The sequence below is a fragment of the Hylobates moloch genome, unplaced genomic scaffold (genome assembly GCF_009828535.3).
Source record: "Hylobates moloch isolate HMO894 unplaced genomic scaffold, HMol_V3 SCAFFOLD_10, whole genome shotgun sequence".
Taxonomy (NCBI): domain Eukaryota; kingdom Metazoa; phylum Chordata; class Mammalia; order Primates; family Hylobatidae; genus Hylobates; species Hylobates moloch.
The window spans coordinates 60,806,055-60,831,160 of record NW_026652285.1 but is presented as its reverse complement, the minus strand read 5'-3'; the positions used below and the strand labels follow the sequence as shown (position 1 = coordinate 60,831,160).

The window sequence follows — 25,106 nt, the reverse complement described above, 5'->3', positions numbered from 1 at the left end:
CCCAGGAGAACTAAGATTTGTTTCTCAGACACTTAAGTCAGGCAAATAAAAACAGGTAAAGAGTCCTGCAGCCCCCATCTGAAGCACGTCATCAGTAGAAATAGTCTGATAAGTAATGTCACCGCCCGAGGGGTTCACCTTGCCCACTGCCTAGACAGAGCCAATTTCTCAAGACAGGGGAATAGCAATAGAGAAAGAGTAATTCACACAGAGCTGGCTGTGCGGGAGACCGGAACTGTATTATCACTCAAATTAGTCTCCCCAAAGAGCATTTGGGGAGCATAGTTTTTAAGGACAACTTGGTGGGTGGGGAGAGGCCAATGAGCCAGGACTGCTGATTGGTCAGAGAAGAAATCACAGGGAGTTGAAGCTGTCTTCTTGTGCTGAATCAGTTCCTGGTTGGGGGTCACAAGGTCAGATGAGACAGTTTGTCAGTCTGCGTGTGCCAGCTGCAAAATATCTCAGGCACTTATCTTAGGAATAGGTTAGGGAGGGTCAGAATCTTGCAGCCTCCAGCTGCATGACTCCTAAACCATAATTTCTAATCTTGTGGCTAATGTTAGTCCTGCAAAGGCAGTCTAGTCCGCAGGCAAGGAGGAGGTCTGCTTTGGGATAGGGCTGTTACCATCTTTGTTTTAAACTATAAACTAAGTTTCTCCCAAAGTTACTTCAGCCTACACCCAAGAATGAACAAGGACAGCTTGGAGGTTAGAAGCAAGATGGAGTCAATTAAGTTAGATCTCTTTCACTGTCTCAGTCATATTTTGCAAAGGTGGTTTCAGTAACTAGACAGTCTTTGTACTCAAGAGAATCCACACATGTGATGTTATAATGGAGAGGCTTACCCTCTTCGGATTCAAAGTTGGAAGGCTTTGGTCATTTAATTTTAATCAAATTAGTGCTTTTCAGCCACAGTATCTTCACTCTGGCATAAGCAGTCTTCTTCACAATGTATTTTTAATAGCCTCACATTCAATTTTAAGACAAAGCAATTTTAATACTAGGTGCATGCCACATGCCCTTGCTGCAACTGCTTTTCTTGACAAGTTATGAAGTAGTTCAAGGAGGTATGGTTAAGGCTGTATTACTGAATAGTGCTGTTGAGTACTACACAATTTATTTTGTCATGTTGAAGCCTTTTGTTTCCAATTTTTAGTGACTGCCGCTATGAAATCTGAAACCAAACATGACAACATTATTAGGTTTGTTTTGTTTTGGACTATGATTTAGTAGCAATTGAGGTTCCTGATTTTAACCCCTTGGCAGCAAGCTCCAAGCTCCCTCATTTGCATATTAACACCTCAGTATCAAGGGGTTAAATAGCCAGCACGAAAGAGACTGCACTTTGCATTGTAGCATTTGGCAGAACTGAAAGGAAAGGAAGTTGTGCTGTGCGTTGAAGGGGTCGTGGGCAACATAAAGATGACACCAGGAAAAGACGCAATGTCACATGACGTTTTCATAGTCTTGTGCATACCCTGCATCATCACCACCATAATCTACCAGATCATTTGTCATGGTGGCTTTTAATCTCCCTCCAGGAACCACACCTTTGTTCTTCTTTTTGGCTTGGCTTTGCTTGCTTCTGTTTTTCACTTCAAAGCACAATGTGTTGGGAACCTTTTTCAAGTCATCAGTTTCCAATGAAATACACACATCTCCAACTAAGACTTCCAAAAAACTGGCATAATATAGTGACTTTTTATTTTGTGTAATTTTATCTTTTAGTAACTTTCCAAACTCTGTAAGGTCATCCCTTGAAGATGGGTTTATAGCATCCATTCCATATACAGTAGTCTTAACACCAAAAGTTGCCTTTGCTAATTCCATGTCTGACTCGTCCTGTGATTTCTCCACCTGCGGTTTATCTGCTAATTGTTTCTCTGGTGTTAGCACCTGAAGTTCTTCAGGTTCTTCTAACCCCTTTTTAATTTCTTCCTGCCCTTTCTTCTGTTGCCATTCTTTCTCTTTTATCTTCTCTGTTAGTTTTTTCTTTTCTAAAATGTTTACTTCTGCTTCCTCTTTTTTCTTTTTCCTGTCATCACCATCATCCCAGTTATCCTAGATGTCCTCATCCTCGTCCTCTTCCTTGCCTTTGCAGCGGTCCCCCACCTCCTTCATGGGGCTTCCACAGAGAATTTTTCTGCACCCCAGGAGTCAGAGTTCCTCTGCCGCTGCCAGAATTAAAAAACAAGCAAACAAACAACAAAACAAAAATAAATTTTTCTCTCTCAATGAATCGGGTCTTCTGAAAGTCAAATTTTTTTTAGCTATTTAGAATATTATCTCTGCTGCAATTTTCCCCTAACATTATATTATGCAAATATTCAAACATACAATAAAGTTGAAAGAATTTTTACAGTGAATACCATATATCTACCTCTAAGATTTTATCATTAAGATTTTAATATTTGTTTTAATTCACATCTGTAGATCTATTTTTGCTTCTATCTGTCCATTAGTTCATGTTATTTTTCACGTGTTTTCAAGAAATTTGCAGGTAGTGCTTCCTCCTAAATACTTAACATGCATATCATTAACAACGGTTTAATACTTGTTTTAAAATCCTAGTTTTACTATAAAATTTACATTGATTGAAATGCACAAATCTGAGGTGTATGTTCTTTGAGTTTTGACAATTGCATATACCAGTATGACCCAAGTCCCTATCAAGATATATAACATTACTGTTATTCCAGAAAGTTCTCTCATGCCCCTTTCCTGTCTAAAGCACTGCTATAATTTCTTTTTTGTAGTATCTCATATTTTTAATGTGCAATTATATGAAATTAGAGCAATTTGTAAAAAATTAGATATTCTTTGTTTCTTTTTAAAATTAATAACCATAATTTTTAAGAGCTAAGTTTGGTTCTTATCAAAATTGGGTGGAAAGAACAGGAAGTTCCATGCCCCTCTTCTCCAAACCCCTACAACCCCTCCTCCCCCACCACTATCAACATATGCGCCAGAGTAGTCCATTTCCTACAGTCCAAGAACCTACAGTGACTCACCATTATCATCCAAAGTTCATAATAAACACTAGGGTTCACTCTTGGTGTTGTGCATTCGATGGGTTTTGACAAATGTATAAGGACACGTGTTCACCATTATAGTATCACACAGAATAGTTTCCCTGACCTAAAAATCTTCTGTGCACTCCCTATTCAGCCCTTCCTACTTCCTAATCTCTGGCAACGACTGACAATTTCACTGTTTCCATAGTTTTGCCTTTTCCAGAAAGATATATAGTTGGAATACAGTATGTAGCCTGGATTCTTTCATTAGTAATACACATTTAAGTTTCCTTCATATCTTTTCATGACTTGAGAACTCATTTCTTTTTATGGCTGAATAATAGTTCATTGGCTGGATTTACTACATTTATTTATCCATTCACTTACTGAAGGACTTCTTGATTACTTCCAAGTTTGGGCAATTATGAATATAGCTGTTATAAATGTTCGAGTGCAGATTGTGGAGTCCTAACTTGGGAGGGGTAGTCAGGCTGGCAGGATGGAGGGAAAGCGAAAAAAGAAAGCAGATAAGCTATGAGTTTGTCTTTTCTTCATGGTCTAGAGCACACAGTCCTCCTGCGAAAATAACTTACACTCTTCCTGCACCCAGCTATCACCAGACCCTTGGCTGATAGAAAAATGTAAATGAGCTCACTGCAATTTTGATGTTATCAGTACTGCACAAAGCCCACTTCAGCACCCAGCACAAACACCATTCCATAAAATCCACAGTAAGCTTTTGTCTCCTGGCAGTCAGCTCCTCTCTTGCTGACCTGCCTGTTGCACCCTTGCAACATATGTTCCTACTTTCTCTAATAAATCTGCCTTTCTTTACCTACCATTGTCTTGGTAAATTCTTTTACCACCTGTGCCGTGGCCCAGATAGTCACCACTCACCATTATACAGGTTTTTGTGTCAACACAGTTTTCAATTCATTTGGGTAAATACTAATGAGTGGGATTGCTGGATTCTGTGGTAAGATAAGATTTATTTTTTAAAAAACTGCCAAACTATCTTCCAAAAATGTTGTACCATTTTGCATTCCAACCAGTGATAAATGAGACTTTCTTTCCTCCATATCCTCACCAATATTTGGCGTTGTCAGTGTTTTGGATTTTGGCCATCATGGTATGTGTGTAGTGTTATCTCATTGTTGTTTTCATTGGCATCTCCATGGTGAAATATGACATGGAGCATCTCTTCATGTGCTCATTTGCCACGCATATATTTGGTAAAGTGTCTGTTCAAGTCAATTGTCCATTATGTAATTATGTTGTTCTTCTTATGGCTGAATTTCGAGAGCCCTTTTTATATTTTCTTTTCTTTTTTTCTTTTTTTCTTTTTGAGATGGAGTTTCGCTCTTGTTGCCTAGGCTGGAATGCAGTGGCACTGTCTCGGCTCACTGCAACCTCCACCTCCCGAGTTAGTTCAAGTGATTCTCCTACCTCAGCCCCCGGAGTAGCTGGGATTAAAGGTGCCTACAACCACACCTGGCTAATTTTTTGTATTTTTAGTAGAGATGCGGTTTCATCATGTTGGCTAGGCTGGTCTCGAACTCCTGACCCCATGTGATCCACCTGCCTTGGCCTCCCAAAGTGCTGGGATTATAGGCATGAGCCACCATTCCTAGCCTATATTTTCTTTTTAAAAAAGTTTTATTTTATTTTAAGTTATGGGATTCATGTGCAGGATGTGCAGGTTTGTTACATAGGTAAATGTGTACCATGGTGGTTTGCTGCACCTATCAACTGATCACCTAAGTATTAAACCCAGCATCCGTTAGCTATTCCTCCTGATGCTCTTCCTCCTCCCACCCCCCTGACAGGCCCCGTGTGTGTTGCTCCCCTCCCTGTGACCATGTGTTCTCATTGTTCAGCTTGCACTTGTAAGTGAGAAAATGCAGTGTTTGGTTTTCTGTTCTTGTGCTAGTTTGCTAAGGATAATGGCTTCCAGCTCCATCCATGTCCCTGCAAAGGATGTGATCTCATTCCTTTTTATGGCTGCATAGTATTCCATGATGTATATGTACAGCTTTTTTTAATCCAGTCTATCATTGGTGGGCATTTGAGTCGATTCCATGTCTTTGCTATTGTGAATAGTGCTGCAGTGAACATATGCATGCATGTATCTTTATAATAGAATGATTTATATTTTGGGGGGTATATACCCAGTAATGGGATTGCTGGGTCAGATGGTATTTCTGGTTCTAGATCTTTGAGGAATCACCACACTGTCTTCCACAATGGTTGAACTAATTTACATTCCCACCAACAGTGTAAAAGTGTTCCTATTTCTCCACAGCCTTGCCAGAGTCTGTTGTTTCTTGACTTTTTGATAATCGCTATTCCAACTGGCATGAGATGATATCTCATTGTGATTTTGATTTGCATTTCTCTAATGATCAGTGATGTTGAGCTTTTTTTCATGTTTGTTGGCTGCATAAATGTCTTCTTTTGAGAAATATCTGTTCATGTCCTTTGCCCACTTTTTAATGGGGTTGTTAGTTTTTTCTTGTAAATTTGTTTAAGTTCTTTGTAGATTCTGGATATTAGACCTTTGTCATATGGATGGATTGCAAAAATTTTCTCCCACTCTGTAGGTTGTCCGTTTACTCTGATGATAGTTTCTTTTGCTGTGCAGAAGCTCTTTAGCTTAATTAGATCCCATTTGTCAAGTTTTGCTCTTGTTGCAATTGCTTTTGATGTTTTCATTATGAAATCTCTGCCTGTGCCTATGTCCTGAATGGTATTGTCAGATGTTTCTTTATTTTTTTATTTTTATTATTTATTTATTTATTTATTTTGAGACGGAATCTCGCTCTGTCACCCAGACTGGAGTGCAGTGGCGCATTCTCGGCTCACTGCAAGCTCCGCCTGCCGGGTTCATGCCATTCGCCTGCCTCAGCCTCCCGAGTAGCTGGGACTACGAACGCCCACCACCACGCCCAGCTAATTTTTTGTATTTTTAGTAGGGATGCGGTTTCACCGTGTTAGCCAGGATGGTCTCAATATCCTGACCTTGTGATCTGCCCGCTTCGGCCTCCCAAAGTGCTGGGATTACAGGTCTGAGCCACTGTGCCCGGCCCAGATATTTCTTTTGCAAATATTTTCTCCCAGTCAGTGGCTTGTCTGCTTATTCTCTTGACTGTATCTTTCATGGAGTAGTTTTTAATTCTACTAAAGTCCAGCTTATCAATTATTTATTTCATGGATTGTACTTTAGTGTTTTATCTAAAAAGCCATTGCCATACCCAAGGTAATCTAGATTTCCTCCTATGTTATCCTCTAAGAGTTTTATAGTTTGGTGTTTTACATTTGGATGTATGATCTATATTAATTTTGCGAAGCGTGAAATGTCTGTGTCTAGATTCATGTTTTTGAAAGTGGACGCCAAGTTGTTCTAGCAAAAAAAAAAAAGACTATCTTTTCTCCATTGTATTGCCTTTGCTCCTTAGTTGAAGATCAGTTGACTGTATTTACATAGGTCTGTTTCTGGGCTCACTTTTGTCCCATGGGTGATTTGTCTATTCATTCTCCAAAATCATTCTTTTTTGTTTATCGTAGCTTTATAGGAAGTCTGGAAACCCTGTAGTCTACATCCTCTGAATTTGTTCTCCTTCAGTGTTGTGTTAGTTATTCTAGATTCTTACCCCTGCGTAACAAATTTAGAATCAGTTTGTTCTGCAAACTGCAGAACTAATTGCAAAACTAAGTGCAAGAATTTTGTTTGGAATTGCGTAGAGTCTATAAATGAAATGGGAAAAAAATAATGTCTTGCTAATATTGAGTCTTCTTATTAATTAACATGAGATATATTTTTAGCTCTTTGATTTGTTTCATTAGGGTTTTGTCATTTTCCTCATATAGATCTTATACATTTGTTGTTAGATTGATACCTAATTATTTCATTTGTGTGGTGCTTGCATAAATGGTATTGTGTTTTAATTTCAAATTCCACTTGTTCATTGCTGATATATAGGAAAGCAAATGACTTTTGGACATTAATCTTGTATCCTAGAACCTTGCTGTAACCACTTATTAGTTCCAACAGGTTTTTGTTGATTCTTCTGGATTCTCTAGCTCATCTGCAAACAAAGACAATTTTATTTCTTCCTTGCTAATCTATAGACATGTATTTATTTTTCATGTTTTATTGCATTATCTAAGACTTCCCGTACTATGTTGAAAAGGAGTGGTGAAAGGGGACATTTTTGCCTTGCTCCTGATCTTAGTAATAAAGATTTTATTTTCTCAAAATCATATTATCTACAGGTTTGTTATAGATGTTCTTTATCAAGGAGAGGAAGTTCCCCTCCATTCCTAGTTTGCTAAGAATTAGCATTACTTTTGTTTTTTTTTTTTTGAGACGGAGTCTCACTCTGTCGCCCAGGCTGGAGTGCAGTGGTGCGATCTTGGCTCACTGCAAGCTCTGCCTCCTGGGTTCATTCTCCTGCCTCAGCCTCCCGAGTAGCTGGGACCACAGGCACCTGCCACCACACCCAGCTAATTTTTTGTATTTTTAGTAGAGATGGAGTTTCACTGTGTTAGCCAGGATGGTCTCGATCTCCTGACCTCGTGATCCACCCACCTTGGCCTCCCAAAGTGCTGGGATTACAGGCGTGAGCCCCTGCGCCCGGCCGAATTAGCATTACTTTTTGATGTCTGGAATTTTCCACTTACTCTCTACCTTCTCTGTCTGTTGTTGCATGTTGTCATTTGATCTATTAGCCCTTATCATAATAGTCATAGTTATTTTAAATTCCTGGTCTGATGTTTCTGACATTCATGGCATATCTGATTCTGGTTCTGATGCTTGCTTTGTCTCTTCTAGTTGTGACTTTTGCCTTTTAGTATACCTTTTAATATTCTTTAGAAAGAGGGTTATGGTGTACCGGGTAAAAGGAACACTGGTAAATAAGCCTTTGGGAATGTGCTGGAAATATGTAGAGGGAGGAGAAGTATTCCTTAGTCCTATGAGTGGGTCGCAGTCTTTTAATCAGCCTATGTCCCTGGGCTGTGGAATTCACAAGTGCTTCTCGGGTTTTCCATTTTTAGGTGAGACAGGATGGCTAGAGTGAACTGGAGTTGATTATTACCCTTCTCCATATGGAAGGCTGAAGCAGCCTGAAGTTGGGTATTTCCATTCCCCAGCTCAGTTAGGTTTTGATGAAACCCCAATAGATCAGCTAGCTTTGATTAAAAAAAAAAAAAAAAAAAAGTGGCTAAGCGTGGTGGCTCATGCCTATAATCCCAGCACTTTGGGAGGCCAAGATGAGAGAATCACTTGAGGTCAGGACTTCAAGACCAGCCCAGCCAACATGTCTCTACTAAAGCCTGGTCAAACTAAGCTCTGCTAAGCCCGGTCAAACTCTGTCTCTACCAAAAATACAAAAATTTGCTAAGTGTGGTGGCGCGCGCCTCTAATCCTAGCTACTCAGGAGGCTGAGGCATGAGAATCCCTTGAACCCAGGAGGCAGAGGTTGCAGCGAGCCGAGACCGTGCCACTGCACTCCAGCCTGGGAGAAAGGGCAAGACTCTGTCTCAAAAAAAAAAAAAAAAGTTTTTCTTGAGGAGAGGCCTTGTTAAGAACAGAATGCTCCGGCATATTTTCATATCATGACACCCCTTCCCGCCCCACCACACATACCTGAATCATGAGGGAATTTGTGTTAGATTTCTACTTTGAGAACCTGGTATTGCTATTGGAGCTCTACAACTTGAGGAGCCCCTCTAGGACACAACTCCTAGAATTTTAACTCTCAGACTTGTCCACATGGACCTCTGGCAATTCCTCAGTTACAGCTTGGTTTTCCTTACTAAGCACTTGTTCCTGTGGAAATCTCTGCTCATAAATTTCTCCTTCTGTAAGCTGTGATTCTTGACATTCATTTCTCTAATTATTAAGGCAGTGGTTTGCTGTGTGTCTTCACTTGTCTGATGATTCTAAGAAGAGTTGTTGATTTTTCAATTTGTTCAGCTTTTTACTTGTGAGTGGATGGTTACAACTTCAAAACTCCTTCCATGTTGTAATGGAAACAGGAAGTCTCTGCTATGGTTTTTCAGAAGAATTAATGACCCAAAGCTCAGGATTTGCTCTTGCTCCTACTTATATTGGACTTCCCTGAGTATGGGTTATTAGTAATCTGTTGTTCTTCCTGAATATGGAGGGAAAGGAAAGGGATGAAAAAGCCACAGAAATGGCGGTTCTGTTAAGTGCTCAACATGCTGCCCCAGGTTGGGATGACGGGAGTGTGCATGGTTGTGGGGAGTGGGGCAGCTGAAGGGAGCAAGTGTTCTGGCGTTCCGAGCAGAGTCACTCTGCGTCCTCACTAAAGCAGTCTCATTAGAACACTGTCCCTGGTCTATCCCCTCATTGTCCATCCCTCCTTTAGCCCTTAGCAAAACCCCCTCCCTGTTTCTCTTGCCAGGGAATGGTCAGTTGGAGCCAACAGCCACCATCCTCAGAGAGGTTCTGTGTGACTGAGAGGTGCGTGGAGCACCCTGGAGTCCAGCTGGGCAGTGGTGCTTCCTCACGCCTGTGCTGTATGATGGACCCACTGAGCAGCATCCGCACAGATCTCAGGAACATCAGTCCCCAAACAGGAGACTCGCCTTCATCAAGTTATCTAAGGACCCTCTGTGTTTCTCCCCCCTTCCTCCTCCTCCTTCTTCTTGTCAATTCTTTAACTTTTTTCTTGAACTGCGTACTTTTGGAATCTGTTACCTTGTGAAAATAATGAAGGTCCATTACCTAAAAATTGAAATAATACAGCACAAAGAGAAACTGCCCTCTCATGCCCTGTCCAAGATATGACAGCTATGAATGCTTGAAATTGGGATCAGATGGCCCCTGCTTATACCTACTCTGACCCTGGAGGGTGGCATGTCCCTGGTGTGTGCCCTGACTGTCCCTGTGCTCCTTTGAGACCTCCCTAGTGCTGCACTTGCCTATGGGTTTGTGCCAGGCTTTGATTTGCTTTTCAATGGGAACATGAGCTACAGAGGAAGGGGTCATGAGTATTTGCTTCACTTTTGTGTTGGCAGCACAGCACTGCCTCATAAATGGTGCCCAATGAATACTTGTTGAAAGTGTAAATAAAAAAATTTTAAACATGAATTATGGAACGTGTAAACTGTAGTACTGGAGAAAAGAGACCAAGTCTCCTGGAAATTATTTTTCTTATTAACTTATTAACAAAGAGATAATCATGAACATTTGTGAAATTCAAGGTTTAAAGCTGTATATATACACCTTCCAAGTTAGCAAACTTAAAACACTCAATTTCACTATATATGTATTTCCCCCAGTATCAATGCTGTGGGAAGCCCAAGCCATGGCGAGGCCCTGGGCAGGTGCTCTGGTCAACAGCCCAAGTTGAATGTCCAGCCAACACGAGCATCTGTAGCCAGTCATGTGAGTGAGCCTTTGCAGATGTCCAGTCTACTCAAACCTGCAGATGTCTCAAGCACAGATATAGACCTCCACGTGAAAACCACACAGCCAAGTCCAGGCAGAATCATGTGAAAGATGTTTCTTCCTAGCCATTGGGTTTCTGGGTGGTTTGTTTTACAGTAACAGAACCAACAGTCTGTTCACTGCACTCCCAGTGGCTCCTTTATCCTGAAAATCTACCTCTTGACCAGCTTCATCTCCCAACACCTGGATCCAGCGACTTTTACTGGGTCTGTAACCACAGGGTCTTTTCTCAGGGTTGCTGATGTGCTAGTCTCTGCTAAGATGCTCACCTCTTCATCTTCCCTTATTGACTAGCTGCTCTAGCCATCTGCTTTAACTTCTTCCTGGAAGCCCTCCCTGATAACCTCACTCTCCGTAACTGTTCAGCTCCTTGAGGTCAGGGTCTGTCTGTTCCACAGTGGTGATGACCAGCATGTAGTGGGTGTTGTATATAAATTCTAGTTGTGTCAAATCTAAGCCCCAACCTGCACGAGGGATTTAGCCTGGGAACCTCCCCAAATCTTGCTACCCCTGGTGACTTTTATTACAATACCCAAAGAATTTCACAGGTGCCACATTTGCCATTTTAGGTCAAAAAGTTTGAACTTTTAGCATCTACTCGGGAAGGGCACATGAGAGTCCAGTATGGCACATGGTCCAATCGAGATGGACTTGGACAGAGCCTGCCCGAGGCTTTGTAACCTGAGACTCCACTGTGCACCTGGTTACCCTCCTCTGTGATATGGAGTCTATTCATTAGACATTCTCATCTGTTCCTTATATTTCCTTCAGTTGGAACAAGAGACTTCTGAAAACACACAGGTGATGGAAGTATGGGCTGTTAAGCTAGTGCAATGTGGGAAGTTTTTCTATTAAAAAAAATAAATCAGGTATTTTCAGGTAGCTTGCTCTAAATGGGGCAACAGATTATCATTTCTAGCCTCTCACCTGTCTTTTATTTTCTGAGGCCAGAGCACCATTTCTGAACCCCAGCCTCAAACCCTGCAGTTTATTCCTCATCCCTTGAGGACCCAAAAACAAACAGCCTTGGCAATGCACTAGTTATTCACCCCCCTCGACTGCAAAGTGTCCACAGGGCCTTCACCAGCAGTGGGGGAAGATGCTCCAGAAATGGGCTGAGACCTTTGCCCTGTAACTTGACTGAGATGCAACCACCTTGGGTGAAATAAACACGATCACTAAGGTCCTTTTCTAGTATTAAAATTATATATATGTATGTTCACTTTTCTAAAAAGTGAGTATTTTTCTTTATTCCAACAATTTTCCTTTGTCCTCATAGATCATTTTCAAATTTTGCTGCAATCAAGGGTTGGTTAAGACACAGCCACTGGCAGCTGACATGAGATCTGTACATCTGTGACTAGAAGACCCAGAAGGCCACCCACTCTTCCTCCTAGTGAGCCACTGGCACAGCAGATATGGCTTACAGCCCAATCATATTCTTTATTACACAAAAATTCAGTGCATCAAAAATAGAAAGAAGCCCCACCACATTTGAAATTAAATTTTATTTAAACAGGTAAAAATTTATACATCCTTTTAAAAACGAAAATGCAAAGTCAGTAAGTGAATCAATAATATAAACCTATTTATAGCAGTAATTAAAATAGAGGTAACATTTACCAGTGTGAAAATATCACAGAATTCAAATCACACTTGGATCTTCAATGATTCGAGTGTGTATCCGACACAGCAGGGGCTGGTAGACTGAAGATGAATTCCTCCCGTGCATGCGCCATCCCCAGTCAAGTCCTTCCTCATCACTGTCCACCAGCTCACACAGTGGGGTAGCTGGCTGCTGAGGCAATTCCACAATGGTTTCTCCGGTCTTTGGCCATCTTTATGTAGCCACCCATGCCCCATTCTTCACCCCAGCTGAAAAAAGAGCAGGTTTTCCATTTCAGAGAAAGAATAAAGCCTAAAGGGTTACTAACAGGAACACCCAACTTAAACACTGTGCCAGAGGCCATAGACTTAACAGAAAGAATCAGGACAGGCAATGTTCCTGTTTATCCTTAAAAAATTCTTGACATAACCTGGACATAACTTCCATCCCAGCCTCAAAACTGTGACCTTTCACAGAACTGCAGATCAGGGACAGGAAAAGAATAGGATGTCTTTGCAGCCAGATATGCCTCAGAATTTAAAAACTGCTCAGATTTAGACACACATTTTTTTTTTTTTTTGAGACGGAGTCTCGCTCTGTCACCCAGGCTGGAGTGCAGTGGCGCAATCTCGGCTCACTGCAAGCTCTGCCTCCCGGGTTCACGCCATTCTCCTGCCTCAGCCTCTCCAAGTAGCTGGGACTACAGGCACCCGCCACCACGCCCGGCTAATTTTTTTGTATTTTTAGTAGAGACAGGGTTTCACCGTGGTCTCGATCTCCTGACCTCGTGATCCGCCCACGTCGGCCTCCCAAAGTGCTGGGATTACAAGCGTGAGCCACCGCGCCCGGCCTTAGACACACATTTATACAATGGAACAAATACTATATTCATACTCCCAAGATATTTGTGACAGTATCTTACTTTTATAATCAAACATTAATATAATATGTTCAACTTAGACTTCTGGGGATTTCAGAAGTATGCCTAAGGGCATGTGGAACTGTATCCAAACACTGTTTGCAAATAAGTATTCTCTTTTGAATTTCAAATGTAAGTATTTCTGCCAATTTATACCTGTTCTTCACCAGCCAATATTTATTGTTATCTGATTCTGTGCTTTCAAATCCGTAGCCAACCACCAGCACACCATGATCCATGTCTTCACTGCTACAGTCTGGCTCAAAATAAATGCCTGGGATAGTAAAACGAAGGCTGGGGTGAGAAGCTCCAGAGGACACACAACAGTAACCCATCCTGTCACCCACAGAGAATGAGGCATCTCTGAATTCAGTGAAGTGACACACATTCCATATAGTACTTAACAACAATAAGATCTATTGTTATTAAGGCTAGGGATTTAAGCTCTCATCTACAACTGGCAGAAATAGAAATCGGCATAAATCCTTCACTAAAAAAAAGCTTTCCTAGAGGAAAAAAAGACCCCTCTTTGTAAGCTTGTAATTCTACTTTAGGATATCAATCTAAAAAAGTAGCACAGAACACTAAAATCCTTGAATCAAAAGGCTCTTTTCGGATTTAATAACAGAAGTAAAAATCTTTGGAAAAATTATAAAAATCCAACAATTGCAGAATATTTTAAGTATATTAAACTACACAGTAAATGATGTAGCTGTTTATAAAAAGTTATGAAGTACTTATATTCATGGAGATATACTCAACATAATGTCAAATGGAAACATCAGGTATAAATATTGCATGTACAGAATGAACAACTATGATGCTAAGCACCTAAATATCTAAACTGAACTTTATAAACCAGAGTCTATCATGCTCGTATGTCATGATACTCTTTTTCTGCATCAATTTCTACAAAGAAAAAAATGCTTACCTTCTTTATAGAACATAAAGGACTGATGACCTGCATCAACAGCAACAGAAATGGGCCCCACAGTTGCAACTGCCTTCATCAGGGCCTTCTCCTGCTTAGGGATGTCCACAAAGCCGGTATCATTAGCAACAGAATACTTGGGATTGTACTTACAGGATTCTTCCTTTCAAAGGTAAAGGGAAAAAAAGACTTGATTACTGCTATCCTCCTCCTGGAGAACATGAGTTACAACCACAACACTCAGCAGTGTGCAGCTTAGGATTTCCAAGTCACCACTGTTATAAATCATCCCAGGAAGTGAAATGCTACTAGTTAATTTGAAACTGAAAATTGGCTCCAGTCTCTTCAATGAGACCTCTAGGTTTACTTCCATAAGACCTTTTTCACAATAGAGAAATGTGTATATGTAGAATGGCTCGTATATTCTTCACGTTACTAGAAGCAAGAACAGCTATATGTTACCCATCTAATCACAGGATTGTGCAAAGGCTAATTTATAATGACAGCAGTCACAATTTGCAGATACAGATTCTGCCATCTAATATGTGAACTTTTTTTTTTTTTGAGACAGGATCTCACTCTGTCACTCAGACTGGAGAGTGCATTTGCACAACCACCTCCCACGCTCAAGCAGTCACCCTATCTCAGCCTAGCTGGGACCATAGATGCACACCACCATAGCCGGCTAATTTTCTTTTTTTTTTTTTGGAGACGGAGTCTCACTGTGTCCCCCAGGTTGGAGTGCAGTGGCGCGATCTCAGCTCACTGCAAGCTCCACCTCCTGGGTTCACGCCATTCTCCTGCCTCAGCCTCCCGAGTAGCTGGGACTACAGGCGCCTGCCAACACGCCCGGCTAATTTTTTGTATTTTTAGTAGAAACGGGGTTTCACCATGTTAGCCAAGATGGTCTCAATCTCCTGACCTCGTGATCTGCTGTCTCGGCCTCCCAAAGTGCTGGGATTACAGGCATGAATTTTCTTTGTATTTTTGGTAGAGTCAGGGTTTCACCTTGTTGCCCAGGCTGGTCTCAAACTCCTGAGCTCAAGCCATCTGCCCGGCTCAGCCTCCTAAAGTGCTGGGATTACAGGCGTGAGCCACCCCACCCAGCCCTAATATATGAATTCCGAAAAAGGTATCTGTTATCTCTGAAAGTGTCCACCTTCCAAAAGCTGAGCTGGAATTATGACAAGGAGCTTCACTTACTGTTGCCTCATATGGATAGGATTCCTCAGAGTCCAGGCCTCCATTATCCTGAACATACTGGAAGGCATAATCCATTAGGCCACCACTGCAGCCCTCATTGCCTTGAGGCCCAGAGCAGTCTACCAGATTCTGCTCACTCAGTGAGACAAGCTTCCCAGTTTTCCGGAACATCTGTCCTTCAAGAGCACCAGTAGCACTAAAAGCCCAACAAGAACCACACTGACCCTGAAAAGGGAATTAAAAAAAGCTGTCATCCACAAAAAAAAAAACATAGTAAGACTTTGACAACAGCTCACACATCTGAATACTATTAAAAAGTGAACTGCACATCACTTTAAAGTCTACCAAAACAAAGATGTCAATCACTTCTTGGCTTTCCTGGGAAGACGGGAGGTCTGAACCTGACACTGCCTCACCTGATTCTTCACAGGAGTCACGTAGCCTTTCTCTCTCCAATCCACAGATCTGGGGGCCTCATAAAACAGAGGTTCCTGGAACACTTTCCCCTTCCTGGGCTTACGGTTTTGAAAGCCATTCATCACCTGCCTGAATTCTTCACTGGTCTTCAAGGAAAAGGAAATACAATGTTGAAAAGCAAGAGATTACCTTAGTAAAGAACCGAGGAGAGGAAGCACAGAGCTCGGCAGTCCACAGCACACTTACCATGTCTCCAAAGGCGTTCATGGCCATTGTGAAGCTGTGTTTCCCTTCCCTGTATTCCTGATTGTGCTGCTCAATCATCTTCATGTTCTTCTCCCACACTGCTCTCCTCCATCCTTCTTCATTCTAGAGGCAAACATGTAACTGATGCTCTTTACTTCTACCTAAAACCCATCTCATCCTCACCAAGTGAATCTGCAGACAGAGATGGAAGAGAAACCATGGCAAGGGAAGGCTTGACACCTCTGGGGATGCTGTTCTCCAAACTGAGACACAACAGGGATGAATGTCCACATTGTGCTCATAATCCACGCCATTAGGTTATTACATTAGGCTATTAGTAAAAGCCGGCTTCTAGAATCTACTCTCTGACTAAAACTTCTCAACAGCCAGGACTATTCTTTCTGGGGAAGTTTCAGGTGCCACTAACCATGCCGTATAATCTGTTGTGCATCGCCTTCCACTTGGTCCACTGTGCCTCTAAACTGTGATCAAATGTTAGAGTAGCTGAGGCAATTCCCAGGCAAAAGGCAGCAAGGATGAGTGTAGGATTCATGTTTTAAAACCTAGGAAGGGAACAAAAATGAGGATCTGATTAGACCAATCCTAAAAAGCCATCTTACTGCCCCCTGAAAAAGTAGGGCCACCATGGTAGAATAAAAATATTTCAATTATTCTCCCAAGCATTTACCCAAGGACTGTGGAAGAGGCCAAGGATGTGCTTGGAGAAAAACAGGGCACGTGGAGGTACTGGATGGACTCACCAAAATGAAAAGCAGCCTGTCCAGAGCTGTAGGAGCTGAAACCGTTTATGCAACGATAATTTAGGTTATGAGAAAGGTATGAAAGTACCTTGTGGGTGAGAAGCTTAAGGCAACAACTAGGAAACCAGGAAACGGTTGATCCAGGTTTTGTACCAATCGCAAAAAATCCAGGTTTTGTGCCCAGGCAAAACCTCACTAAAGATAAGGTGGGATTCCCAAGTAGGGACAAAGAGATCCCCAAGAGTTAGGAGGCCTTCACACATCTTCCTAACAAATAGCAAAAGCTGAGATATGTTTTCCAATCTCTCCTTTTTTTTTTTTTTTTTTTTTTGAGATGGAGTCTTGCTCTGCCGCCCAGGCTGGAGTGCAACCGTGTGATCTCGGCTCACGGCAACCTGTGCCTCCCGGGTTCAAGCCATTCTTCCTCAGCCTCTTGAATTGCTGGGACTACAGGCGTGTGCCACCTCGCCCGTCTAATTTTGTATTTTTAGTAGAGACGGGGTTTTACCATGTTGGCCAGGCTGGTCTCGAACTCCTGACCTCAGGTGATCCACTGACCTCAGGTGATCCACCCACCTCAGCCTCCCAAAGTGCTGGGATTACAGGCGTGAGCCACCGCGCCCGCCCCAATCTCTCCTTAAATGAAACCTTTCTGAAATGCTTTCCCAGGAAAAACTGGGAAGGAGAGCACGCACTGCTCCCTCCTTCACTCACTTGGGCCTGTGCTGCCGACACCCCAAATTGCTCCCCTAAATCAGGGACGGGGTCATATGGCCGCACGCGGGAAGCCAGCGCCCTGCAGCCAGCTTCCAGGGCTCCAGGCGTGGCAGGGCTGGGGACGTGACGCCTGTGCCACACACAGGATGTAGCGGTCAGAGAATGTTTGCGGTGACGCCAGCAGGAGTACCGCTGTCTGGCGTGCGCGGACTGAGCTTTCCTGTCTGGCCGGGCCAGGCCCTGAGTCGGCGCGGCGCGGCGCGGCCTGGCTGCGGTACCTGTGTCCACCCGGCTCGGAGGCTAGCCTGCCCGCTCAACCAGTCGCGCGCCTCCGCGGGGTCCTCAATTGCCCTCCCCGGCTTCCCCACCTCAAGGCCGGCAGAGCTCGGGGCAGACGCTCTCGTTGCCAGGGCTGGCGCACACCTTCTCGACTGCGTCCTCCCTTCCAGTCCCTGTCTGGCCACAGCTGGGCCTGGCCGGCGGCGCTTTCCTGCTGTGGTCGTAGCTGCGCAGGCGCACTCCACGGATGCTGCTCAAGGTTGCGGAGGTCGCGGTTCTGGCCCAGCTTCGCCTGACTCTGCCTCTAAAACCTCGGGTCTGGGCTCGACCGGCACCGCCCCACCGCCTGGCTGCGCTTCGATTGGCTGCGCCGGCAGCTGGGCGAGGCCTCTGGGTGCTCCGATCCCTGGCGCGGTTCGTGGCTTGTTTACTGACTGTCCCAGAGCTGGGCGTGCCTGCCTCAGTGGACCTGGCGGAAGCGGAGCTGGTGCCTCGGGGCTGCGCAGAGTAGGGTCGGGCGTCTCCCTGGAGCGCTCGAGTCAACTAAGTACCCGACTTACTGCACTGGGCGAGTGGCTCCTGAAAAGACGTTTACTGCAAGCCCTGTGTGGACTTTTTCAGCCTAACCTTGCTATTCCTTAGTCCTGGAGTTTTTGGTTCGCAGAGCCGAGAGTCAGTGTACTCTAGTCCAGTGGCTCCTGTTTAGTCCACAGCAAAGGTGGGGCCGGGTGGAAGAACGCAGAGCTTGCGGGCAGAAGCCTTATCTCCCACTTAAGGGTGGGTGCAGCTGGGCTTTAGAAGAATCTGGTAGGGAAAGGCATCCCCAAAACACGAGATGCTATCGTCAAGACCAGACCCTAGAAGGGAGGGGACTGGCTGCGTCTCCAGAGAGCGCGGGCGTTTTGTCAAGCGTCCTTTCCAGACTCCTCCATTCAGGGATTCTTCCTTCTCCCACGTCTTTCCCAAAACCAACAGAAATGAGTTATTTACAGAAACATTTGGTTGACAGGAGAAAAGCAGTTGAGAACATTAGAAGCTGCTTTTATTCGCCCACTCTCTAGGTTATGGATTATATCTTCCTTGGTAACCAAGTCGTTCTCTTGAGATTTAAGAAATTTAATGACATTTAATGTCAGGATTTAAGATACAGAGAATGGAGAAATGTTTAGATAGAGGAAAAATATGTATCTTAATCTATATAATGTAGATATTAATTTATATAATTAAGGATTTAAGGAACAAAACCCACAAACATTCTAAACTTTTGTCATTTCATTTTTTATTACATAAAAACATTCATTGTAGAAAATACCTTTCGGGGAAAAAAATAATTACCCTTGCCTTTACCCCCATAACCTTTTCGTATGCATGTTTTGACTTTGTTAAAAATGAAGTCGTTGTGTATTTCTGTTTGTCAATTTATTTCTATTGAAGATTAAACTGATAACCATCTTAGACGCACAATCACCTATAATTTTTCAAGTGGTAAAATATACCTAACATAGGCTGGGCGCGGTGGCTCACGCTTGTAATCCCAGCACTTTGGGAGGCCGAGGCGGGCGGATCACGAGGTCAGGAGATCGAGACCACGGTGAAACCCTATCTCTACTAAAAATATAAAAAAATCAGCCGGGCGTGGTGGCGGGCGCCTGTAGTCCCAGCTACTCGGAGAGGCTGAGGCAGGAGAATGGCGTGAACCCGGGAGGCGGAGCTTGCAGTGAGCCGAGATCACGCCACTGCACTCCAGCCTGGGCGGCAGAGCGAGACTCCGCCTCAAAAAAAAAAAAAAAAAAAAAAAATATACCTAACATAACAAGTACCATTTTAACCAACTTTGAGTTCAGTGGCATTAAGTACATTCACATTGTGTAACCATTACTATTGTTTATTCCCAGAGCTTGTTTATCTTCCTAAACTGAAACTCTGTATCCATTGAATAATAGTTCCCCATTGCCCCTCTCCTAGCTCAGGTATCCACCATTATATTTCCTGTCTGCAGGAATTTGTTTACTATTTTGGAGACTATTCCTCTTTTTTTTTTTTTTTTTTTTTTTGAGACAGAGTCTGGCTCTGTCGCTCAGGCTGGAGTGCAGTGGCGCGATCTCAGCTCACTGCAATGTCTGCCTCCTGGGTTCAAGTGATTCTTCTGCCTCAGCCTCCAGAGTAGCTGGGACTACAGGCACGCGCCACCACGCCCGGCTAATTTTTGTATTTTTAGTAGAGATGGGGTTTCACCATATTGACCAGACTGGTCTCGAACTCCTGACCTCGTGATTCACCTGCCTTAGCCTCCCAGCGTGCTGGGATTACAGGTGTGAGCCACCATGCCTGGCCGACTATTCCTCTTTTTATGCATTGCTTCTCTGGAGAACGAGTCAGAACATGTAGAATACAATCCAACTGTGATATCTGTCCTCATCTCTTTTCTGTTGCTAATAACAGAATACCTGGAACTGTGTAATTTATGAGAAACAGCATTTATTTCTTACAGTTTTAGAGGCTGGGAAGTCTGGGGTCCGGGGAGTGTATCTTGTGAGGGCCTTCTTGCTTGTGGGGATTCTTTGCAAAGGCCCAAGGTGGCACAGGGCATGACAGGGCGAGGGGGCTGAGTGTACCAGCTCAGGTCTCTTCCTCTTCTTTTAAAGCCATCAGTCCTGGCTGGGCACAGTGGCTTACGCCTGTAATCCCAGCACTTTGGGAGGCCAAGGCAGTCAGATCACTTGAGGTCAGGAGTTCGAGACCAGCTTGGCCAACAGGGTGAAATCCTGTCTCCACTAAAATACAAAAATTATCTGGGCGTGGTGGTGCACACCTGTAATCCCAGGTACTTGGGAGGCTGAGGTGGGAGAATCTCTTGAACCTGGGAGGTGGAGGTTGCAATGAGCTGAGCCAAGATCGTGTCACTGCACTCTAACCTGGGTGACACAGTGAGACTCCATCTCAAAAAAAAAAAAAAAAAAGCCATCAGTCCCATTCCCAAGATAACCTGTTGGTCTATGAACCCATTATTCCATGAATAGATTAATGTATTCATTAGGGAAGAGCTCATGTGACCTAATCACCTCTTAAAGGCCCCACATTTTAATGCTGCCACATTGGAGATAAGTTCCGACAAGAGTTTTGGAGGGGGCAAACACGGAAACCACAGCAGTATTTAAATTTATTATTTTATGAAATAAAAACAATATTTCTGTGGTGTTAGGTAACTGCAGTACCTATGTCTGCCTTGGTTCTAGCTTTGCAGATTTCAGGATCACAAGAAGTTCATTGGAACAGCTGAATGTTTCTACTGGGGGCTTAGAGCTCACTTGGTCCTGTATGAGTTCCTTACTGGGAAGTGTGAGAGAAACTGCTCAGATGGCCTCCCCTCCCCCAAATTAGAAAGAGAAAGAGAGAGAGAGAGTTGTGAGTGAGTGGCTTTGCTCTCCAGCATTTGCTTGGTGAAGAGCCTCAGGATCTGGACTGTGGCCTCCCAGTTCTGAGGAACCCCATTAGCCACCAGGAGGGGTGGCATGTTCACCCTGTTATTCAGGAAGGAATTGGAAAACAAACATTCGAGGGTGTGAGGTCAAGAGCTAGAAAACCGCAAGCCTCTGGCACCTGAGCCAGGGCAGATGCTGGGAGCACCTGCAGGATACTCCCATATTCTGCCACCTTGGTACTTATCAGTCTCTGAGAACTGAAGCCAGACCCTTTCTTTGCTTGAGCAGAAGAGCAGACCAAAGAGCTCATTGACTCAAGGAGCATCATGGCAACTGGGCTGTACCTGAAGGGGAAGAATCCAGGGTGTGATCCACAACCAAGGCCTGAAGAAGTGGGGCCTGTACTTGACCTACCCAGGGTGAGTCATGACCCAAGTGCTGGGGCTCTAGCCATGGGTGGTCCTTCCAACCATTTCCAGCTTCCTCCTGCAGGGGGGCTGGTGTTTTTCTTCATTTTTCATAACCTCCTTGGGAGCACAGGCTTTGGTTTCTGCCTTCCCTGGATCAGGCCTCCCACAATGCAGTTGCTCTAACAAAAACTATTAGCAACAACACAGTACCACAGAAGCCAGCTCCTTGCTAACTGATTGCTGATCATATTGTCTTCTAGAGACCATTCTAATGACTAGACAGCCTTGGTGTAGGAGGAGCCGTTGTCGGTCATGAGGAGCATTTCCTTGTCTATGTAGAGGAACTGAAACCCATATGGCCAGCAGAATTTACCAAAAGCAATCACTGGGCTACTCATCACACCCTCATGGCCCATTGTATCACTTTTGTTCCCTATATATGAGGTCCCATTTCCTCAGGACCAGTACTCCCTTATGTGGGGAGCAGGACTGATGCCTTGAGTTACTTATAGTGACTCATTAGTTGGGGGATTTGCTAGTATTTTCATCAAACTTGAATCTAGTGAAACATTTGATTGAACTGGCTCCCAAATTGAAAATAAACCAACACCACTCAGGAAACCTATTTACAGCAAGAAGTCAGGAGTGGGAATGCATCTTGCACTGACACCTTGATTAACAATAGCTCTGACCTGTGGGAGGACGGTCCTCTCTCCTGTAACAAACATAGGGTAGTGATGGGCCAGGTCCTGCTGCTCCTACATTCTCATCACTTAGATAAGCACATGCAGGTGACTGCAAGCCTTCCAGCCTCCACCAGCATCCTCCAGTTCTCCCCTGACCGCTTTCATTCATATTCTGCACTGATTCAGAGGTCCAGTCCTAAGTGGCAAAAAGAAACATTCGTACATTCGTGAGCCTTTCTAGAAATCAAACAATCATTCATGGATTATAGTGAATTCTTCCCTACTAAACATATCTCCAGAAATTCAGGCTTAGTAACTCCCTTCCTGAATGTCTTTCCAAGGCCCCAAGTGACATTGATGTTCCATAGACAATGCCTTACACAGCAAAGTGCTTCTGGGGATGGGAGCCCGCTGACCTTCCCTGGAATCCTGACTGCAAGTTCTGTTTAGAACATGGGGTCTCATTCTGAGAAGCTCTTAGTATTTATCATTCACAAGAAGTTCACAAGTTCCAGAAAACACTGGACAGCATTCAGGGGAAAGAAAAGGGGCAGAGATGGAGACACCTGGTCAGTTTGGCCAGAGCATCCTGGGCGAAATGCACTGAGGGACAGAGAGGCAAATGCACACGGGTGGTGGGGAGAGGAGCAATGCAGATAGCAAAGACACTGTCCAGACAACCTCCCAACTCAGGAGAAGGGACTGAATCCAAGAGGAGAAGAGGAGGCATGAGGCTGGGTGCTGAGGCATGCCCCGAAGTCTACGAAGTCTATGAAAATCAGACACCTGTAGACTTGATTTTGGTGTCCTGATAGAAAAACAAAAACATGCTAGCCATAATTTTTAAAGGCTTTCATATTTTGGGAAATAAGCTTCTCATTTGAGGGTAGATTTAGTTCCCTCCCTCTGAAACGTGTTCAGTTCATGATTTCTACTTAATTCAGATTTTCTAGTGTTGTTTAACAACTTAAGCTGGTTGATCTAGCTTGCAGGCAGGCAGGCAGGCAGGAAGGAAGGAAGGAAGAAAGGAGGGAAAAGAAGGAAGGAAGGAAGGGAGGGAGGGAGGGAACAGTAAAAGAAAAAAAGGAAAGAAGGAAGGAAGAAGACTACAAAAGTCTCAACATGAAGTGTTTCTGCAAGTAAACAAGGAATTTCTGCTTTTGTACCAAGGACTCCATAGTTGTCTGTACTCCTTAGGGGCCACAAGGCCACTGGCCCTGATGTTTCAGTGAACTGTGAAACAAAGCACTGACCCGCTGCTGTTCCACCATAATGCCTCCAATCTCTGGGCCTCGAGGGAAGATAGTATTCGTTCATTCTGCAAATACTTATTTAGGATGTACCACTTGTCGGGTGAGTGGTGAGCGTGATGGCTGACAGGCAGACACAGACAATAATCAAGTACACAAGTAAAGAGTAATTAAGTCCACTTATTTTGGAATTAAATAATTTGGGGTTCAAGTCATAGTTCAGTTTTTGACAATCATGTCACTTTGGGTGAGACACTTAAATGTGTAGAGCCTACACTTCCTCACTTGTAAAGGGGAATTTAAAATGTGGGTATTGAGAAGATTAAAGCAGATAGGTTAGGTAGTGCTTAGAAAGCAGTTCCAAGCACACAGCTACTATTCTTCTTACGAATGTTTTGGAAGGTTAGAGTGCCCCTGAATCATTGAAACACTCTATGGGAGCCATACCTTAACACATATGACTGAAGATTTTAGGTAGAATTGTCGAAAAACACAGAAAAGTAACGAAGAATGTGACAAGCCCTTGAGACCTGGGGAAGGCCAGTCAACTGAAGTCTTGGGACAGAGCAGAGGGAGATGGATTAGGGATATAGGGCCATAAGCATGACCTGGACCTATGGCAACGCACTATCTCTGGTGAGCTTTTTTCCATGGTTTGATGTAGGGTGAAGGAGCTCCTGGGCCCTTGGGGGTTTCTCAGCCAAAACAGCTCCCATCATCATTGCTTTCTCCCCTGTTGTTTCTTGGTTGTTGAGCCCAAAAGTGTGTGATGCCTCGAAAGAGGTTAAAGATGGGCATCATCTCTCCCTAAAATGCAAGCTTAACCAGCAGTGGCCCATCTGGAAGGCTTGTGTTTTTCTCCTTCTTCTCTTGCATGTTCTCAGAAACATAATAAGTACATCAAAAAATGACTTTTCTTGATTTCTAGCAAGAAAAATCATGACTTCCTTGACTTTTAATGGACTGACCATTGTGTTGTCCTGGAAAGCCAGATGTGGAGCAGACAGGAGTGAACATTTGCCTTCAAACTTCAGTGTCCTGGCCTGTTCGTAATTTGATGAAAAAGGCATTGATTTGTTTAAAAAATGTAGAATATGTGAATGTTTAATTACCAGATACAGCAAATAACCCACCAGCTCTCTGGCTTATAAACAATAATGGCCCACATCCCCTCCACCTTGTTCCTAGAGCACTAAGCCTGTCATTGAGGTGGCTTGGTTTGGAAATTTCGCTTTGAAATTTCTAATGAATAACTTGCTGGTGGCTGTTTTCAAGGATTCTCAGAGGACCTTAGCCTTTTATCCTCCCAGCAGTTTCATCTGTTATTTTTCAATCATTTTTTAGGTGAAAAACAATAAAACAAGTAATCATTATGAAAAACATAGACAATACAGATAAGCAAGACAAATGGGGGAAATACCCAAAGACTCACCTAAAATCCCACTGTCCTTGTTGGCGTCCTGAAACCAGTGGTCAACTGGGAGCACACTGCTCACTTACGTGCCAAGCACCACATTCGCCTTGTCGTGTATTATGGCATTTGATTATCAGAATAACCCTCATCCCTATTTTACAGATGAGTACAGTGAGTTTAGAGAGGTTACAGAGCTTGCCCCAGGGTGCAGGGCTAGTCAGTGAGGAAGCTGGGATCTGATCTCAGGAGGTGGAACTCCCACAGGAGGGGATGCAGTGCTGCAGGGGTGTATGGGACCCTGGTACTGAGAGCTGGCAGTCATTAGGAGAATTGCAGGAGGACCACAGGGGACAG

The 25,106-nt window shown here is 43.7% G+C and overlaps 1 protein-coding gene and 1 pseudogene across 3 annotated transcripts; both read right to left on the bottom strand.

Moving 5' to 3' along the window:
• Window positions 1-1,446: 1,446 nt before the first annotated feature.
• Window positions 1,447-2,121, bottom strand: LOC116475420 (eukaryotic translation initiation factor 3 subunit J-like; annotated as a pseudogene).
• A 9,859-nt stretch (window positions 2,122-11,980) lies between these two features.
• CTSL (cathepsin L) lies at window positions 11,981-17,895 on the bottom strand. Of its 3 annotated transcripts, none has more exons than XM_032164454.2 (8): window positions 17,570-17,895; window positions 16,241-16,376; window positions 15,814-15,936; window positions 15,567-15,713; window positions 15,151-15,375; window positions 13,948-14,110; window positions 13,173-13,290; window positions 11,981-12,366 (listed from the first exon to the last, which is right to left on the bottom strand). In XM_032164454.2, exons 2-8 carry the CDS (start codon window positions 16,364-16,366, stop codon window positions 12,267-12,269), a joined length of 1,002 nt encoding a protein of 333 aa, XP_032020345.1. In that variant the 5' UTR covers window positions 16,367-16,376; window positions 17,570-17,895; the 3' UTR covers window positions 11,981-12,266. The 3 variants fall into 3 exon arrangements, with proteins under 3 accessions (XP_032020345.1, XP_032020347.1, XP_032020346.1); XM_032164456.2 differs by having other exon boundaries at window positions 17,660-17,895; XM_032164455.2 differs by having other exon boundaries at window positions 17,715-17,895.
• Between the last annotated feature and the right edge of the window lie 7,211 nt (window positions 17,896-25,106).